Source organism: Crocodylus porosus, unplaced genomic scaffold (genome assembly GCF_001723895.1).
Source record: "Crocodylus porosus isolate Cpor-Errol unplaced genomic scaffold, CroPor_comp1, whole genome shotgun sequence".
In the NCBI taxonomy this organism is placed as follows: Eukaryota; Metazoa; Chordata; order Crocodylia; family Crocodylidae; genus Crocodylus; species Crocodylus porosus.
Window position 1 is genome coordinate 130531983 of NW_017728906.1, and position 20000 is coordinate 130551982.

Consider the following 20000-nt stretch of genomic DNA (forward strand, 5'->3'; position numbering starts at 1 on the left):
GCGTGTGTTTGTGTAGGGCGAGTCCTACATGCACACCCCACCATAAACATGCACCCACACCCCATCACATCCCAGCTGCCCCCCTCCCACATACATCCCCCCACAAGCCACACACACACAGTCCCCCACAAACCTATACCCACCCCAAATTAGAGTGCCTTAAAGCCAGCTGGCAATATTCTCCAAAGAACCACCTACCAGCAAGAGTTTACCAGATGACTCTAATATACAAGAATAAGACTTCATTTTAAGCTATTGTGCAATCACCTCTATGTTCACTGCACAAATGCATGTAAATCAGGACAAAAGTATTTTTTTGAAAACATATTAATGAGTGCTGTAGATGTTCACTTTTTAGAATATAATTTGGTATTTTTATGGTTCCAAGATGGCAAAACCCCTTGCTGAAAGGAGTACTTCCAGGGGCAAGGAGAGAGACTTCTAGTGGCAAAGGTCAGGGGTTAGGGTGTGGGACGTCCGGTCACAAGATGATGACCGGGGGACAAGGCACCTGTCAAGGCGTGGGCCTACCCATGCAGCCCTCAACAGCTTGCCAGAACCTGGTAAGCGGCCCTCCATCCAAAATAATTGCCAATAAACTCTAGTGTGAACTGTCCTGGAGTTTACTGTGTGGCATTAATATTCACATGTAGATGCACCAGTGAGGGGGTAATAAATAGTATCTCACTTCACTTCTTTCCCTTCTAAGTTAATGAGTACCTTCCATAGGCTTTATGCCAGTACTTCTGATGGAATATGATTAGTTGGGCGCTGGTCCCAATCAGCTCTTGAAGATTTTAATTTATGGTATTCTTCCTGGAATCTATCTAGGTACAGAGTCCACTTGCCTTAAGTCTTTCCTGAAATGTTCTCACTGATGCTCTGGTAAGGCACAGAGGAACAGAGGGATTAGAGTAGTCAGTATGTTGAAATAACACCATTTCTGAATATTACAGATTCAAAACATCATTCAAGGTGCCAACATACTGGTGATTTTCTATTTAAAAGGAGAGGCTGAGTTCCTAGAATTGTAAGGTGACTGAGCCTGAGATTGTGTGTGTGTGTGTGTGTGTGGCAGGGGGCTTTATGTGAAGCAAATTATATTGGCAGGCTCAGGCTTGAAATAACTAGATAGGGAGAGCTTTGCCATACTCTACGTTTCTTATAGAACAGAGTGGGAGAAAAGGTATGTCCCAGAAAGCTCTGAACAGGATAAAGGTGAAAATGAGCCCCAGAGTAAAGTCTGTGCAAACTACAAAATTGTCTAGGTGATTAAATACTAAGAAGACTGGAATGAAGGAGGGAGAACCTTGGATAGAGTAAATGTTGAGAGGAAAAGGCCTGAAGAATGTATTTAGCATTTTATATCTGAAACTGTTACTGGCAGAGACTAAAACAGAAAGGAGAGATGAACCAAACAGGATGAGAGAGCTGTTTGATCCATTCAGTCGTGTGCCCAAGTATACCTGGACAAAGTCATTTATTTCTGTAACCTCAAATAAAGCGTGTGTGAATGTGGGTGTGGGATGGGGGTGAGGGGGCGGGAATGAAGATGTGCTCCACAAATTATTTTTCTGCCAAACATACTGTGGATTTTGCCAAATATACTGTGGATTTTCATCATTAGGAAGGTGAAATACTGAAGTGCAAATTTATTAAATAAAAACTGAAGTGATGCATGATTCTGTTCTCAGATTTGATTCTGTCTTCTTCCCTTATGTATCTTCCTAGGGAGAGGGACTTAAGTTCTCAGGCTTCTTAGGATACATACAATTAGTGATTTGCCTTGATTCCCCATGCAGAAGGTGATGACTTACTTGCCTGTTAAAATGGATATCTGTTTCTTTGAACAGATTTCACTGATTTTCTATAATGTGGTACAATTCCTACATTCTTTGGTGACGTGTTTTTAGAAATCCCATTTAATGAGGGGATTCACGATAACCAGCGTTGATTCACTTTTTAGAACTATACAATTAGTGTTCCAAGCAAAAACATCACCTATAATGAACCACTGATCATAGCAAATGAGGTTATTAAAGAACAGGCTATATCTCCCCATTTTACATGCCTGCTTCTGAATTCAGGCTAGAGTGCCTTAAAGCCAGCTGGCAATATTCTCCAAAGAACCACCTACCAGCAAGAGTTTACCAGATCACTCTAATAATATACAATCACATCCTTCCTTGCTCTTTACATGCCTCCTCCTTGCCTCTGAATTTCTGTATATGCTAGAGGTTCCACACAAGAGGAGGAAACAAGCTTTGGGGTTCCTAACTAGGGATCAGTAACTTGGGCCTAAATAGTAAAAATATATTAAAGTAGGGTGGAGAGTCTTCCTCCATATATTTGGATTTTAGGAAAGTATTTGATGTGCACTGGGCACACAAAGCCTTGCTACTAGTACATTTTCTCACTGTCAGTAACAGAGGGAACACAAATATAGATAAAGTGCCTACCACTGCCTATGTTTTTTAATGTTTCATTGGAGTAGAGCTTGCTGTAGAAATGGGGACACATTTTAGGAGAAATGTATCAGTTAAGTAAGTTGACTTCAACAAGCCCCCAGATGAAGTTACTGTCAGACTCAGGATTAGGTCTGATTCTTCTCTCTCTGTTTGTTCAAAGGTGGTATTTCACATGCATCAAAAGATAGCTATTGTGCCCTTGTTCATATCTGAGTTATTAATTGACTAGATTTTTATGTACTTCCTGTTCACAAGTTTATTTTAATTCAAGCAATTTTGAAACATAGAGCTAATATTTTACAAAACACTAAATTTTCATCTCTTCTCTACAAATGCCCTTGTAAAAATAAATGATAGAGTAACTTTCATATATTGATATGCCAGCACCATTAGTTTATTAGTATGCCCTTTTTCAAGTGAGAAAGTCTTTCAGTGTATTATTACTAGCATTTTCATTTATTAGTGCAGCTTGTTTTGATAAAGACAAAAATTGCAAGAGACTCTATATTATTGATTGGTGGAATTATGAAGCAAGACTATAAAGCAGTAAGTTGAGGTAATAAATTAATTACCCTCCTGCCTAGTTCAGTCCCAAGTCTGTTCAAGTGAAGAATATTCCACAAATAAACTGATAAACTCAGAATACATACACTTTGTCTTCCACTGCCTTATTATATGTGAATAAAACTCATTATCTGTTTTGTTTCCATAATAATTGTATTTTGTTGTCCTATATGTTCCTTTTGCTGTCTTCATCTTAAAATGTGTTGTAAAAGCACACATAAATAGGATAAACAAATTAAGCTGTTTAAATAAATTAATTTACTCTGCAGCTCTGTATTCAAATCTTATATGCTCACTGGATTTCATTTTAATGAAACCCTTCAAAGAACAATACATTGTATGCCAAACAGTGAAATTATATATTAAATGAAATGATTAAATATGCTGTGTTCCAATTTATACCAAAGCTGCACCCTGTGCATGCTTAAATCCTCCTAAATCTAAAGAAATATATCTATTGCATTCTGAAAACTTCTAAATTATAATTCTCCACTTGACTACTTAGTTTATGGGCATGTAAACACAATCAAACTCAATAATAAGCCTAGAGCTATGATGCAGTTAAACTTTTGTCATCAGTGTTTTAACTTAAAAAATAAAGACTATTAAAATAGAATCCAGTTAGATGTCTTGATACATTGTTTTCAGAGGTCTTCACCTACTCCATTAATAGTGTATTGAAACTCTCTGCAATCCCAGTAGCAAGTACAGCAAACATTTATGGGAAAGTATCCTGAAAAGTTTTATTGATTAGTATAGATAGACATGTTGTTAATTTTCTTTGGAATGTATTCAACAAAATAAATGTTCATATGGCTACTGTGCATACTGATAATCAAAGTCACTGCTAATGCAGTTTGAGATATAAGAAACAGGAGAGTGCTCCTTCTTTGAAACGCTTTTATGAATTACCAGTGACAGCTTTTCATGTCCTCTCCTAAGACAAATGCAAATTGTATTGTTATATTAGACTTACTTTATTTTTTATAAAAAGGTATCTCCAGATCTATTAACAAATCATGATTTTCAAAGAAAGAAAATTAAAATATTAATGAACAGCTAAAAATATCTATGACAAGCCAAACATGGAGATTTTTTTCAGTAGAACTCTTACATGAATAACATCTTTAGTGAATAGCAAACTTTTATAAATATTTTGCCTTGTTAAGAAAAGTGTTTGTTCTTTATTGATATATAGACATAGATGTAGATATATAGATAAAGCAGGTAGTTCATATATACATAGACATCAGTGATTTTCAACCAGAATGCCCTGACACCCTGGGGTCTCTTTTGAAACCCTTTCAAGAGTGGTGTGGGGTGTCAAACAATATTAGCCCTGTTAGGTATACAAACATGATGTATAAACCAAGAGATTTCATATAGAAATCCACACTGTCAAAAGTATTCTGGCAGGTTGTGATCTTTGTGAGTTCCTTGGGAATTGTTTAAATATATTTTATAGTAAAAAAAAAAAAATAGGATCTGGCTTTTTCTGAGGGAGTTCCCTGAGCCTAATGAAGGAAGCCTTGAGTCTAATAAAGTTGAGAACCACTGAAAATCACATTTTATATATATAATATATACACACATGCACGCATGCGCGTGCGCACACACGCACACACGAATCTATTATAGTATGTAACTTCCTTACAGACTCCATCTCGAGATGTAATTTCTGTAATTTAACCAGAATGGTTAGTCATGACTGTAAACTACTGAGCATATTTAACATTTAAACACATTATATCCTGATTGGGAGCTCATTTCTCTTGAAACTATTCAGTGAATTTCTGTTTTTAGTAAATTCAGTGGCAAAACTTTCATTGCCCTCAATAATTCAAGATTTCATCCTGGTCTCTTAGGTCCTGAAAAAGCCCATTCCAATACTTGACCTCCCTCATAATCAGAAAGGTGTCCTTAATCTCCAGCTAAATTTCTTCTAGTGCAGTTTGAAATCCTTTCCCCGCTGTGACCACAGAGAAAAATATATCTTCATTCTTTTCATAGTCACAAAGAATGTCTAACTAGTTCTTAGATATTTTTTCATATTCTAGATCATAAAAAGTCTGTTAGTGGGTGCATCTACACATACACTAACACACTTCAGTTAATACACATTAAATGTGGTACCTCTGGGTGCCTATACATGAGCGCTGAGGCTGCTCCAAACACTGGAATTCCAGCAAGTCAGAGCAGATTTGATTGAGTGGCAGTTTCCATACTCCAGCAGCCCAAGTGTAAGGATGCTGATACATGAGGCATGGTAGCACTTTAATTAGAGCGGTTCTAAGACTCACTTGCAATTAAGCGCCAACTCTCCCTACCCCCGAAGCACATGTAAAAGTACCCTCCATTGTGAAGTTCTGAGAAAACACCCATTAGCCTGCTTTAAGGCGCATTAACTAAAGAGCAACTGTGAGAATTGTTTGATTGCATATATATATATATTCATGTGTGTTTCAGTGGTTCTCAATTTTTTTAGACCCAAGGCTTCCTTTATTAAACTCAGGGATCCCCCTCAGTAAATGCCAGATCTGTTTTTCACTGTTTTTTTTAATTATAAAGTATAATCAAACAATTCTCAAAGAACTCACAAAGATCACAACCTGTCAGAATACTTAAAACTGTTTTAAGTGATGCTTAATGCACATTAACCTGTTTTAATGTGCATTAAGTAAATAGCAAGGTATTTCAGTGATGTTTTAATGCACATTAAAATAGGCTAATATACATTAAAGTGCACATGCAAGTGTCTCCTTTGGGTCTTATTTTCTGAGCAGTCCCACCTCTCCCACAAGACTGTTATTTATGTTATTAGCTACTCTTTTCTTTGCTAACTTCAACTATGTTTAGGCCCTTGAAAGTGATGGTTATTGAGAAAGCTCAATGATTACAAGAGAAGACCCTGCATTTTCATAAAAGAATAGTTCTCCAGAGCCAAGTTTACTGCTCTTTGCTTATTGTTTTCTTTTTAAAGATGCAAGGGTATCATATGTATTTGATACTTAACCTGACCCCTATTACAGATTCCTCACATATGCTGTTTATCATATACGTAGACTCATTGACATTAGCTTTAAAAAATACATTGCTTAAAAATCATAAAATTGTATGTTTTTAACCAATTTAGAGTATGTTAATATGTTTCCATTCTGGTCATTTTATATTTAGGTATGGATTGTGATTCCTTTACATTCAATAGTGTCTTATTCCTCATATTGTCCTACTGAAATGAGTGAGGCTACATTGAGCGGTAGAATTCTAGTCAGTGGGTGCACCTGCACATTCAGTTAATGCAAGGTAATAAACTCTAGAGCTCTTTGAGCTAGAGTCAGCTGCTCCTGATGCAGTGTCTACGTCTGTACCTGAGACAGCAGCATTTTCTGAGGCAGAGTAGCCCTGGGCTAGCAGTAGGCTCAGGAGGACAGCCCTGGGCTCTGAGTGGCAGTGGTGGGTGGTGGAGGGACTGCCTGGGGCACAAAGGTGCAGAACTGTGGAGCCATGTGGCTAGATGTCAGGCAGGAATCTGGCTTCTACCTTGTCACCTTCTATAAATGCATTTCAGTGCAGTAAATGACTTTGCCATAAGATAGTATTGATCCTGGTGGTGTTAATTAATGTACTGCACCCTAATTCCAGTGCATGTGTAGACTGTGTAGACTGTAGAACTTTACTGTGGAGCTTATTAGTCAACTCTGCAGTAAAGTGCATGTGTAAATACACCCAGTGAAAATAAAATTATTAAAATCTTTTATTTATTTATAAATACATTACATCTTTCAGCGATAGTGGTATCTGCAATCAAAAGGAAATAAAGAGCTCAGTGACATAATATTTTATAAATAAAACCTCTACTGTTAAAAATAAGCCTCATTCAGAGAATCAGTTTATACATCTAACTGAATGATCAAGTCTTATACTTTTCTATAAACTCTAGAGTTTTAGGTGTGAGGGCTTTCCTGTGAACATCCGCTGCTCAGGAACAGGACTCAGGCAGTGAGATCGTGCAGATAAAAGGGAGATTCTATTGTATAAAATGGTATTCAATATGCAAAAGGGCTGTGATGCTCAACTTCTTTTGTTTTTTTATGGGGTATAGGAACGTGTTCCAGACAGTCCTTCTCCTGCTCCTTCCCTTGAAGAGGGTCGAAGACCTGGTAGCCATCCGTCATCCCATAGAAGCAGCAGTGTTTCCAGCTCGCCTGCACGGACTGAGAGCTCTTCAGACCGAATCCGTATGTTACATTCTTTTGCTTGTCACCACTTTAAATCTGATTAGTTGTAGCTGTTCTTTTCTTTAAAAAAAAATCAAAATGGACTCATTTTAAGTAGTTCTTATATATAATGTGCTGAAGTTCAGCTGCAGTAACTATCTGTGGACATTATATTCTCTGGTTTACAGTATCATAATGTCTGATGCTACATTAACAGGTACTGATACAAATTGCCATTATGTCATATTAAACATAAAGATATGAGCTATGAAATATAGAATTACAGCTGGAAAGCAATTTCCTAGATAAGTTTTAGAACAGGTGTATAGCAACTGGAAATATATAGATATTTTAGGGAATTTAGTTTTATTTAATCCTGCTATCATACTTCTATTGATAATTAAATACAATTTTAGAGGTGACATTTTACATGATAAATTGCTTTAAAAATAATTCAAGAATTCAGTGAAATCAATTACCAGGCTTCAGCTTTTAAATTTGATAAATATAAAAATAGATAATGATGGGGGTATTATCACCTCATGACTTGCAAAGGATAGAGTGAATTTAGACCATGCTATCTCAGTGTAATGCCATTTTTATCAAGCCTCTATGTCCAGGATATAAATTTTATGGCAAAGACCCAGGATTCTAAAATATTCTAGTATAACAGGCTGAAAATTGAGGTTTTCAACCAATATTATTTTATTAATACCACAATAAATGTATTCTACACTGCTCCTTCTTTTCATTATTGCTATGCTTCTGAGTTTTATACTGACAACACATCGCTGCAGCATAGAAATGGGCAAAGAGTAAGTCTGGGGTCTTTGGCACCTAGCTTGAAGATACTTTAGATTTTGGTTTCTGTGTAAATTTAGGATGGCACTTTGGGGATGGTTGTTAGATAAGAGGTTAGCTGGCTTATTTCTAAAATAGTCACCTGTGAAAGTAGATGGCAATGAAAATAATGCTCCATTCTTTTACAGGTGAAAAATGTTTTCAATGGTAATAAGCTGGATCCTGGTTTTATATGATGAAAAAAATCCCCAATTTTTGGTTTAAAAAAAGTAACCCAAAATCCACACTTTTCCATGATTAAAATGAAACAGCACTATATTTAGATATAGATAGAGATCTATATTTATATTTATCTATATCTATCTATATCTATTCTAGCCAATTGCCCATCAAGAATGACGTGGGATGGAGGGGGACAGGGATGGCATGCCACCCTCTAATGCCCCATGCTGCTGCTGTTCTGCCTCTTGCAGGGACCAGGGTGGGGGAGCTGAGGCCAGTGCTGCTGGCTTCAGCTCCCCCACCCCCTGTCTGGTCCTTAGCACTGCTTGCAGGGAGTGGGATTGGGGAGCCAAGGCTAGCGCTGCTGGCCTCAGCTCCCCAACCCTCTGTCCAGTCCTCAGCATGGCTTTGGAACAATGGCGGCACTCCTCCATGCTTGAAGCACTCTGATTGGGTGTTTCCATCAGCAAATCAGAGTGTGAATAAAGTGTTATAGACAGACAGACAGACAGATTTAGGCTTTTATAATATTAGAATATAGGTATAGGGATCTATCTATCTATCTATCTCCATATAGATAGATCTAGATCTAGATATCTATATATTAGCGGTGTTTCATTTTAATCACAGACAAATGTGGGTTTTGGGTTACTTTTTTTAATCTGAAAATTGAGGCTTTTATATTTATCAGAGAAAATCAGGTTCCCTGGTTATTATATAAAACTGCTTACTTTCCCAGCTTTTTATTTGGAGTATGAGAACTACACTAAAGTTTTGTAGTCTGACATTAACACTAAACTAAATTTTTATTTTAAAATTTTATTTTTAATAGGCTGTATAAACCTATTGCAATGTCCTCTAAAGTCAATTGAAAGACTCCTGCTGTCTTTATTGATGCTGGGCCAGGCCCTCTGGAGTTGATTCTTAACAAAATTAGACATTTAAATTAATGATAAATTTAAGAATAGTTCCTACAATAGCATGTTTTATCACTATAAATATTTCCAGTTTTATTGAGGTTTTCCTTTTCAAAGTCTCTTGCATCCTCTCAAAAATACAATCACTAATTTTTAAAGCAGTGATTCTCAACCAGGGAACCATGGCATGCTGGAGTGCTCTGACAGCCTTTGAAAGGTGCTGTTGGGAGAGAAGAGATAAGCAGATGTGCTCTCCTGAGGATATCTTTTCCCCTTTTCTCCTTTCCAGGGGCCTTGAGTATAAAAATGATTGAAAACCACTGATTTAAACAAAGTAATACTTTTTCCTGTATACACTGTATTAGGTTTTAAATGGTTTTGTTTTCAGTAGCCACATCTACACATGCACTTTACTGCAGAGTAGGCTACTTACTTAAATACAGGCTACTGTATTTTTGAGAGGATGCAAGAGACTTTGAAACTCTCCCTTTTATCTGCACGATCTCACTGCCTGAGTCCTGTTCCTCAGCAGCGGATGTTCACAGGAAAGCCCTCACACCTAAATTTTCAGATTAAAATACATAAAGCACAATAATGAAGCAGGTCAGTCCAGCCAGCTGGGGGTCAGACTGTTGCCTGCAGCCTAGCCATTTGGCTCTGTGCTTTCAGCACTCTCATGCCCCAGCCAGCCCTTCCGCCACCTGACACTTCCGTCTGGGGCTGACACCCTGTATCCTCTTCCAGCCCAGGATTGCTCTTACCCTGGCTCAAATTGCTGCTGTCCTGTGCACATGTGTGGATGGTGTGCCTGGAGTAGTTTACCCTGGCTCAAATTGCTCTGGAGTTTATTGTTTCTCATTAATTAAATGTGTACATAGGCTCACGTGGGTGCATCTACACATGAAATTAATGCACCTGAATAAACTGTGGTGCTGTTCATGCAGGAGTTTATTGCTCCCAGGTGCTGCATTTACATGTGCACCCAGAACCACAGCACATTATGCTAAGTCAGAGCAGCCCTGTCTGGCAGGTGCCCCGGGAGGTCTTCCCGCTACTCTGGCTCAGTTCAACATGTAGAGGGGTTGGTGGGGGCACAAAGGTGCTTCACTGTGGGGCTAGCCAGCAGACAGCTCCCACACTGAAGCACCCTTGTGCCCCAGTCAGATCCATCAGTGTCTACACATGCATTGTGGAGCACTAAGTAGTACTGCTTCAGGATAGTACTTCTGTTTACTAGTACTAACTTACAGTGGAGTTAATTGGCTTACTGTGGTCTAATGAGGCCATATGTATAGATGCTGAGACTTTACTGCATAGTTAATTAGACAACTCCAAAGTAAACATCTCATGTAGATGTGCCCAGTATAAAGAGATTTCATGACTAAATTTATACCTAATGCTGATGGGGCAACTTACTACCTTCAGTGAAGTTACACCAGCTTACTTTATATCCAGCATTAACTTCTTAACTTTTTTAAAATCACTGCATATTTAAAAATGAGTCCACAATATGTTAAAAATATTTCACTACATTTTAGATTCCTATTTGGCCAGAGTACAAAATTCTTTAGTAAGGTTACCTCAACCAACACAATGGATAATTATAACCCTTTCTTCTGCATGCATTTCAAAATGTATTCAGGGTAAGAAGTGTTTATCTTAGATGTTTCTTGTTGCTAAGCTGATGAAATGGTTGCAGTTTTCCTTTAAGGAAGGTTATATTATTTAGCTCCCAGATTCTCCCTTTATTCCGTATATAAATTGTACCACAGCATTTGAAAGTTTTGAGTTATATAGTACAGCTTAATTGGTTAACTGTATTTCATTTTGGGACAGACGTTGATGTGAGATATGTTCTGTGAATGCCAAGAGAAGAGCTGGTTATCCCTGTGAGAGCCTTTTTCTTGTGGAGAAATTTAGGACCTCACTCAGAATAACTAGCCTCTGTAGTTTTGGGGGGTGTTACAAATTCTATGACTTTCCCAAACTCCCAATTTGCAGGAATTATTCTTTATTCTGTATTCCAAAGATTTGATTTCCCTTGTGTAACCACTGGACAATGCTGTTAGTTATGACCCCTCAGTCATCATCTCTGCCCTGCTACTGTCAATTCATCTCAGAGTTGGAAAGATATTTTTATAGTTCAATAAAAATCATAGTCTGAGGATGACCATTTAAATGGGTTAATCAAGCCTATTACAAGATGCCCATGATTTCAACTGCAGAAGTGTGTTTGTGTCTGAAGAAAATACAACCCAGACCCAGCCAGCCTTACATTTTCCCAGTTCCATGAGAATCAATGAATAGTAGGGAGTCACACCTCTTAGAAGCTTTAATTTAGGAAGTATAGCCTTTTAAACTTGCCTCCAAGCAGTGAGGGGCAAAATCTGCCAACACTAGCCCCCTTAAGAATCAGGATAATAGGGTCCCTTGGCATTGTACCAGCTTAGCAATTTATTAATTTATTTTAAAATAAAATATATACCTTCTTCCTCTTGCCACTCTATATCCAGCTCTGATAACTATTTTCTCATGGGGGTTGGGAGGCAACAAAAACAAGATGGTTCCTACATAGATGGGGATCAGACCTGAGAAGGCATTGAGGAATTTTCTCACAAAAGGCATCATCCTTTTGCACATCTGGATTATATGGGTTTCTCAGGTTTATGTGAGCTGTGCCTGAACTATGCTGAATACGGGCAACAGAACATATGTATGGAAAAGACCTAAACTACATGTTCAGTCCACCTACCATGTAATATTATTATCCTCTGGTGTATATTTTTTTTAAAAAAAGAGGTTTTACAAAGTAGGCCTTTAGTTTGTGGCACTTAGTGTGCTGATACACAGAAACTTTATACCTCTTAATACAAATAAGACCTTATTTGCCTCTGAAGCCATTTCTCAGTTTGTTCCCATTTTGTTGCCTTTATATCACTTAATGCAAATAAGCCCTTATTCTTTTCTCAAGACATCTCTCAATTTCTTGGCGTTTCATTGCCTTTCATTCTTTTCCAGAATGTTTTTAAATTCTCGAGGGGGAGAGGGAGGGAGGGAACAAAGTTACCAAAGCCAATATTTTTAAATGAACCAAGAAAGAGCAATAATACAAAAAGGGGGTTATCTCTGAAAGAATTTTGATATCACTTTGGTGTTATTAGTTTTCTTGGATGATTGAGACAGATAGGGCTAGATTCTATCCCATCTATTAGGCATGTAACTGGACCAAAACACCAAAGTGTGTTTTTATTCTACCCTGTTCAAATCCCTGAAAATGTATTAATTCAATAAGGTTAGTAAAAGTCACCCTTTTCCTTAAGATTGAGTCACCAAAAACGTAGGGAGGAAGAGGAAGACCTATTCACCACTAGTATTATTTTTTCAGAAACTCAAACAGGATGGAATAGAATCACACTTATGTGCCTAATTCCATCTAGATGTGCCTAGTAGGTAGAATCGAATCTAGAACACTGCATACAAAAATACAAAAAGAAGTAACTGTAGGTTTGTTTGTGTGGGGGTTTAATACTATTATTGTCTTTGTTTTCGTATGTGTCTCTAGCAGCTGTCCATCAGAATGGGCTCTCCATGAATCAGATGCTAATGGGTTTGTCACCTAACGTCCTACCTGGTCCTAAAGAGGGTGATCTGGCTGGTCATGAGGTTGGGCATGAGACAAAAAGAATACACATTGAAAAAGGTAAAACGAATGTGATATTCTTCCTATTGTAATAAAAACCAAAGGTTATGGCCCAGATATTGGTGGCTACATAATAAGATTATTATTAAATATTGCCTTAATAATAGTGTGTTGTGGAATAAGTGAAATCTTGATGGGACCATGGATTTTTTGGGGTCCCCCTGGTCTATCACATAGACTAATATGGACTATGCTTTATAACAAAAGCTGTAAAGAAGGAAGAAAGGATAAGTACAACAAATGTTGGCCTAAACTAATTCCTCATGGTCTAGGTAGATGATTGATTCTTTAATAGTATTTTAATGATAGCTAAGAACACTGTTAGGTAATTGTTGCAACTATAGTTCTCCAATGAAATATATGCCACCTAAAGTCCATCCTCTTGTGATGCACTTTGGTGATCTGAGTTTTCTGATATGACAACACATAAAAGTTAAGTCCCGTAAAGAAAGAAGCAAGGTTAATACCTGGCTTTACACTAGCCAACAGCAAAAAAACCAGATCTGGTAGATATTGTGAGATTTATTTTAAATTTGATCGACTAAATGAGTGCAAATGTCTGATCTAGATTAATAGTCTATTAATGTTTATATTGATCAAGTTAGCATATCATGATGTTGAGTATACACATTTATTCAATTCTCTATATAACTGAAATATGAAGTTAGAAGCCAGGATAGATTTGCACCTTTATAGACTAAATCAGATGTATAGCATAAGCTTCCATAAGCAGAGGGTTTATTTCTTCAGTCTCTGATGAAATAAGCCCTCTGCTTATGAACATTTATGCTGTGTATCTGATTTAGTTAGCCTAAGAAGCTAGGTACAGACATTAAGAAAGTCCGAAGTGGAATCAAAGTTGCAGGGGTTTCTGTAAGCAGTGTGGTTTAGATCAATAGTGAACAGAACACACATTTGCCCTTTGATGGAGGGGACAGGGGTGGCAGCACCATTATTAAACCAGCCTATGTGCACCTAATTTTTGTTCTGTTTTCTTATGGTTATAGACCAGTTTTCAATCACTTATACCAATAAAAGTATTATGTCTGTACCAGGTCTAAAGGTGCAGATCTATACTGTCTTCTGTCTGACTCTAGACTAACATGTCTAATTCCCCTCTCACAGCAGTACAGCTGGAAAAAAAAATGTGTGTTAACAAGAAAGATTAAAGAACAGGACACTCTGTGTTCTATTTTAATAGCTATGAGAGGTTACCTTCTCAGTCCTGTGTTTGAACTTTGAGATAGGGGAAGAAAATTAAAATCTGGACAGTTCCATTTTGGACATGTGGTATTTTTAATAAGATTACCCTAAAAATTAGTGGAAACAACATTTCTTTTATATAAACTATTAATTTTGCTTCAATGCACACACAACCTGTTTTAACTTCTTATGTGCCCTCACTCAGCCCTGCAAGTGGTATCCCTGCTGAGAAGTATGATGTGATCAAATTGTTTTGAATTTCGTAAATGTTTTAATTTCAGCCTATATTTTCCCAGTGTAGTGTAGTTAGCCTGGTAAAACCAACACAGTGTGGCACTTATTGTTGTCATATATACAAGTTTTCTCTCTTAAAATGATGACTTTTGTTTTTAGTGTTACCACAAATGTATCTCTCCATGCCATCACCAGTTCAGAGTAGCTATTAAATCTGGTGTCATTGAAACTCCTAAGGATTTTATTTCTTCAGCAGTCATTGTTTAGGTCAAACCATCTATTTTTCCTACTCTTTCTCCCTCTGTTTCAGCCTATTGAATTTATGGTAAGTATTCATGAGCTATCTAGATTGATAGGGTATACTAAATTAAAAATTGTTTTCTGTCATGACTACATTTATCATGTCTCTCATACCAGTGCTGTAACTTTAATACTAAACTTATCTGTATTAAAACAAGTGATTTCAGTTACAGTCCAGAGAAGAGCCACGTGCATGATCAGAGGTCAGAAAAGCAGACCTTACGATGACAGGCTGAGACCCATGGAGCTCTTTAGCCTGGAAAAGTGCAGGCTCAGGGGTGATCTGTTGGCCACCTATAAGTTTATCGGGGTGACCACCAGTATCTGGGGGAACGTTTGTTCACCAGAGCGCCCCAAGGGATGACGAGGTTGAACGGTCATAAACTACTACAAGACCGTTTCAGGCTGGACATAAGGAAGAATTTCAGAAGCCCCCAAGGGCTGGAACAGCCTGCCATCGGAGGTGGTTCAAGCACCTACATTGAACACCTTCAAGAGCAAATTGGATGCTTATTTTGGATCCTGTGACCCCAGCTGACTTCCTGCCCTTCAAGCATGGGGCTGGACTCGATGATCTTCCAAGGTCCCTTTCAGCCGTAATGTCTATGAAATCTATGAAAACGTCTATGTTTGCGAAGATAGTAATTATCTGTCTCACTATGGCCCTGCAGTTCAAATATTCAGCGTTCTTTTATCACTTCTAATCAGTCAAATAGTAATTATTATATTAAAAAATGCAAACAAAAGCAACTCAGGCATGCATATTCTTAGGCTCGAAACTGTTGTCCTTATAATCTGACTTAAAAAAAAAAAAGCAGAAGTTTTGAATGAGTCATTAAGCATTTATGCATTACTCTATTTTCTTCTGAGACACATTTGTGTCAATCTATCAGCTAGAACTAGAATGACTTTTAATTACAGCTGTGAGAACTTGGGAAATCCCACCTGGTGAAAAAGCCTCTGTCTCTTTCCTTTTTGTCCCCACCTCTATTTTTTTAAAAACAAGAAGCTCTTCAAGGTCCTGAGCTTAGGGAGAATTTAATTAAAATCAATGGGAAATTTAAATGGGAGACAAAGTTTTAGTAGTGAAAAGTAATAGACACATTACATTTTAAGTGGGTATAAGTAAAGCCAGAAGGGGCCAGTCATCATTTAACTGATGGGCTGGGTCAAGGAGAGGAATCATCCTGTATCCTTGGCAAAAAAGAGCTAATCTACCTCTCCTGTAGCTGTGTTGTATAGCATAATGATTATAGATGCAGTGCATGTGCAGCTGGGTTTTGCTCATTTAATTTGCCCGTTCCAAAGTGGTGTGATCTGTTTGGATTTCTTTAAAACACTTGGTTAGCCAGAACTGTTATTCTTAGCAGAAAGAATTGGTTTATTTTAATATGGTGGAAACAAAAAAGGAATAATGACTAGTAAGTCTGGGATTTTTCAGTCATTTAATTAATTCTGTCATGTGAACCTCTAAAGTCTATTCAGTCTTGGGGCCTTACACCCCAAATGGTTGAATGACCCCAATTCCTATTGAAATCAATATGCTGTTACTGCTCTGGGACTTGGAGTTGATTCTCAGACATGTAGTGTAATTAATGATGGATGACTGGGGTACTAGTCATGGGGGCAAGTTCTGATGGTGTGCCCCAAGTCCCCTCTGCCTGTAGAAGTGAAGGCCTCCCTGGTATATATTCCCTGCGTTCCTCTGTACCTGAACTACAACTATGCAGCTCTGAACTACACTGCTGCCCTTACTACTCTCACTGCCCCTTCCCAGCAGTTGGTGGTAACTGGAATCAGTGCTGCGAGTAAAGAGAGGTATCTGCAATGGGATAGCATGAGAATGATAAAGCAGCCCCCAGCACAGAGCAGGGAGGGCTGGTGTGGTAGCAAGTTACTTGAGAGCTGAAAAGTTGTGGTTCAAGGACAGAGGAGCAGGGTGGTGAAGAAGGATTCGAGGGCAGTACACAAAACTTAGTAATTATGCCTCTGCATGGGACTGATCCAAAGCTTATTAAAATCAGTGGATAGGTTTGATCAGACCTAGAGCAATACTTGTAGCAGTAAATGCTTTAATAGCAAAATAGGAGGAGCACCTGTTTTCAAGACAGCTTTTACCTGATACCTCAGGAAAGTAAACTATTCTACATTTTTTGCCCATCTTCTTGATCATCAGAAGGTAACAGTTTTTCCAGATTCACTGAAAATGTACTGCAAAATTGCAAATAATCCTAGGAAGGAGGGTAGTTTAAATACCTGACAGCAGTCATCATCAAGACAAGTTGTCCTCATCTTGGCAGCTTGCACATTAGATATCCTTTCATGATACATGTATCCTTAAAAAATTAAGTATGATTTCACAAAAAGGCATTATTATGGTGGTGGAGGTTTGTATTGGGTAATGCAGAAAAGACTAATTCAGCTCTTATCAACTCAGTGCTTAAGTTGACTCATAACTGTTGCAGGTAATAAAAGAAGCATTGATTAATCATCACCTCTTCTAGCTGCCTTTACAACACAACAGTATGCCTGCTCAACTTTTCCAAAGAAAAGGATAGTTGCTGACCTTTGAGAGAGAGTTGCAGAGTGAATGAAGGTGTCTTCCTTCAGCCAAGGGAGTGTCTGGGAGCGGAGGCATTTATGCCTCACCTATGTCCTCAGCATTTCCCTACTGGCTAGCTCTAGGCAAGTGCATTTTTGAGCATGCTATCTTTAGGCAGTTCCCTGCTCAACATGTTGAATGTTTTGGATACGATTCTGAAGTGCACAACCCTCACCATCAATTTTGGATGGAGTGTAGAGTTTGAGATTCCAGTTTGGAGCCAAGTGCCTGAAAGTTAGATGCTGAAATGTCTGGCTCTTAGATGCCTAAGTCCTTTATTGGATCTGGCCCTAGGGCATCAGATTAGAATCTTCTATCTGCATCAATTTATATTTTTTAGATTGACACCAATAGTAAATGAAGCCTGAATGTCATTCTTACATTTTAAATTGAATATGCTATTTGAGGTGTTATGGAAAGGACACTCTACTGTTGAAAACTGTGTATGCTCACTTCAGTTTCTGTGATAAAATATTCACTACCTTCACCACAGAATCTAAACTATTCCCATTAGAAATTTGTTTTAACCTTAGTATTAATGGAACTATTGTAAGTGTTTTTCATGTGATCCACATGAACCTCTTTTAAAATGCTCTTGCACTTGCAATTCAAGTATATCACAATCAGAAACTTGCATATTAAACATTCCCAATTATTGTTTTCACTTTATGTGAATATATTTTATGCAACTTCTTCAGTATATGCAAATACAAATTTTGTGCCCCTCTATCTTCATGTGAACAATTCCAGATATCCAATCAATTTGTGTCCTACATTTATGGCACCTACCTTGAAAAAGAAAAGAAAAAATTATTTAACAACTCCACCATACTGAATGCTGAGCAGGAACTTATTTAAATGTTCCAGTGATTCAACTAGAAATGTAATCACCTTTAGCCAGTCTTCAAAAAAGCAAATTATTATTTCTAAAAGCTAAGAACAAAAATAAAATTCTGGTACCAATATTCATTCTCTTTTAATGGCACTGTCTTCAAGTGAAGACAGCAAACAAAGATTCAAGAACATAGGTTATGTCCCTGGTCAGACTACGGTTTTACACATGAAAAAAACCCAAAACTTTATGAGAATAGTTTCATGGAGTTGCCTTGGGGATAAAGTTGTATCTACAAACCATCTTACCCTACTCATTTAATGTTTATTTATTATTTTTACTAAGTATTTTAATTTGTTAAATATGTATTTCATTTTCATATTTAACAGAACATGTTTATAACTATAAGTACATAGATTATACTGCAGTTGTAACAGGTGTGCTCTCTTCCCCTACTCAGTTTACAGCTGATTAAACCCCTGTGTCATGCACACCCAAACTTACCTGCTTTTCTGGTGTCAGGGAGTGGAGGGCAAGCTGCTGGCAGGCAGAGCAGTCCCTGGGCTGCTGGGGGGGGGGGTGCTTCCCTCCATGACAGCAGCACACCTTCCCCCAGGCAGCACCTGTTCAAAGGAACCTGGCTTGGAGAAGGCACTGCGCAGGCAGACAGGCTCAGGGGGGAATGGAGAGGGGGAAGATCAGGCTCGTGACTTTTTTTTTTCTTGGGTGGAGCCAGCCTTCCCCTGGCTACTGCCAGGCTACCTGCAGGTCTTCCTGTAAAGACCCTGAGCTGCTCGGAGCGTGGTGTTGCACTCCATGGCTGTAGGGCAGCAAACTAAAACTCCTCAGAGAAGTTTTAGTTTGCTTCATCCCAAGTCATTTATAGTTTCATAGATGCTAGGGTCAGAAGGGACCATAACAGATCATCGAGGCCGACCCCCTACCTAGGCAGGGAAGAGTGCTGGGGTCAGATGACCCCAGCCAGATGCCTATCTAGCCTTCTCTTAAAGACCCCCAAGGTAGGAGAGCACTGGGTAGGGGAGAGCACCACCTGAGCTAGGTGCCTGTGGGCAGGTGCTTCCTGGAGGGCAGTCCGCTGCTGTTGTGGAGGGAAGCACCAGCCCACCCCAGCAGCCCAGGGACTGCTCTGCCCACTGGCAGCTCACCCTCCCCTCCCTGTGGCCAGAAAAGCAGGTAAGTCTGGGTGTATGCATGACACAGGGGTTTAATCAGCTCTAAATTGAGTAGGAGAAGAGAGAATAATTGTTACAACTAGAGACATATTACACCGCTGAATTTGCTATAGCAGCTGGAATTACTGTGCCATATGCCGCCGACATGTGCACACACCAACATCATGTGTGTGCAGAAGCATTTAACCTGCTCTAAAGTGTTGTGCACACATGCTCCTCATTTCATCTACTTAGAGTTGCAAATTTGACATAGCTTAGTCCTAGGCAGCCTGAATACCATTTTATTTACTTACTCTTTTCTGCTTCATTCTTATTTGAGTCTAATATACTCCATTTTACTTTTCCTCCTCCAGTATCTCTACATTTCTTTGTCAGATTTTTTTCAGTGAAATAGTATAAGGTTTCAGAATCTGAGTCACTACTACAATTACAATTTGGAATATGCTATATTTACCTAAATTTGAGATACCCTTGAATTTAAGAGGATCTCCCAAATAATTACTTATATGCATGGAAAAGTATAAATTTGTTATAATTCCCCATGTATATAACCAAATTATTTGAGGGTCCTTTTACATTCATTCCCCTGCCACCTCCGCACCAGAGAAATAAGTGGAAGAGCGTAAGCCGCGAGGAAAGCAAGGAAAGCATTGGCAGGGAGAAAGTGGAGGGGATGCAAGTAGTAGAGGGGGCAGACAACCCAGACCCTGACCCCTCCCCCCACGTCTTGCCCCAGACTGCCACTTG

At 38.4% G+C, this 20000-nt stretch overlaps 1 protein-coding gene across 1 annotated transcript in view; it reads left to right on the forward strand.

Moving 5' to 3' along the window:
• Positions 1–20000, forward strand: part of DACH1 (dachshund family transcription factor 1) — a 527995-nt gene that overhangs the window by 373369 nt on the left and 134626 nt on the right. Inside the window, exons 6-7 of the mRNA XM_019529808.1 lie at positions 7135–7270; positions 12755–12889. Of these exons, the coding sequence (XP_019385353.1) occupies positions 7135–7270; positions 12755–12889 (271 nt within the window). The remainder of the gene's footprint in view (positions 1–7134; positions 7271–12754; positions 12890–20000) is intronic.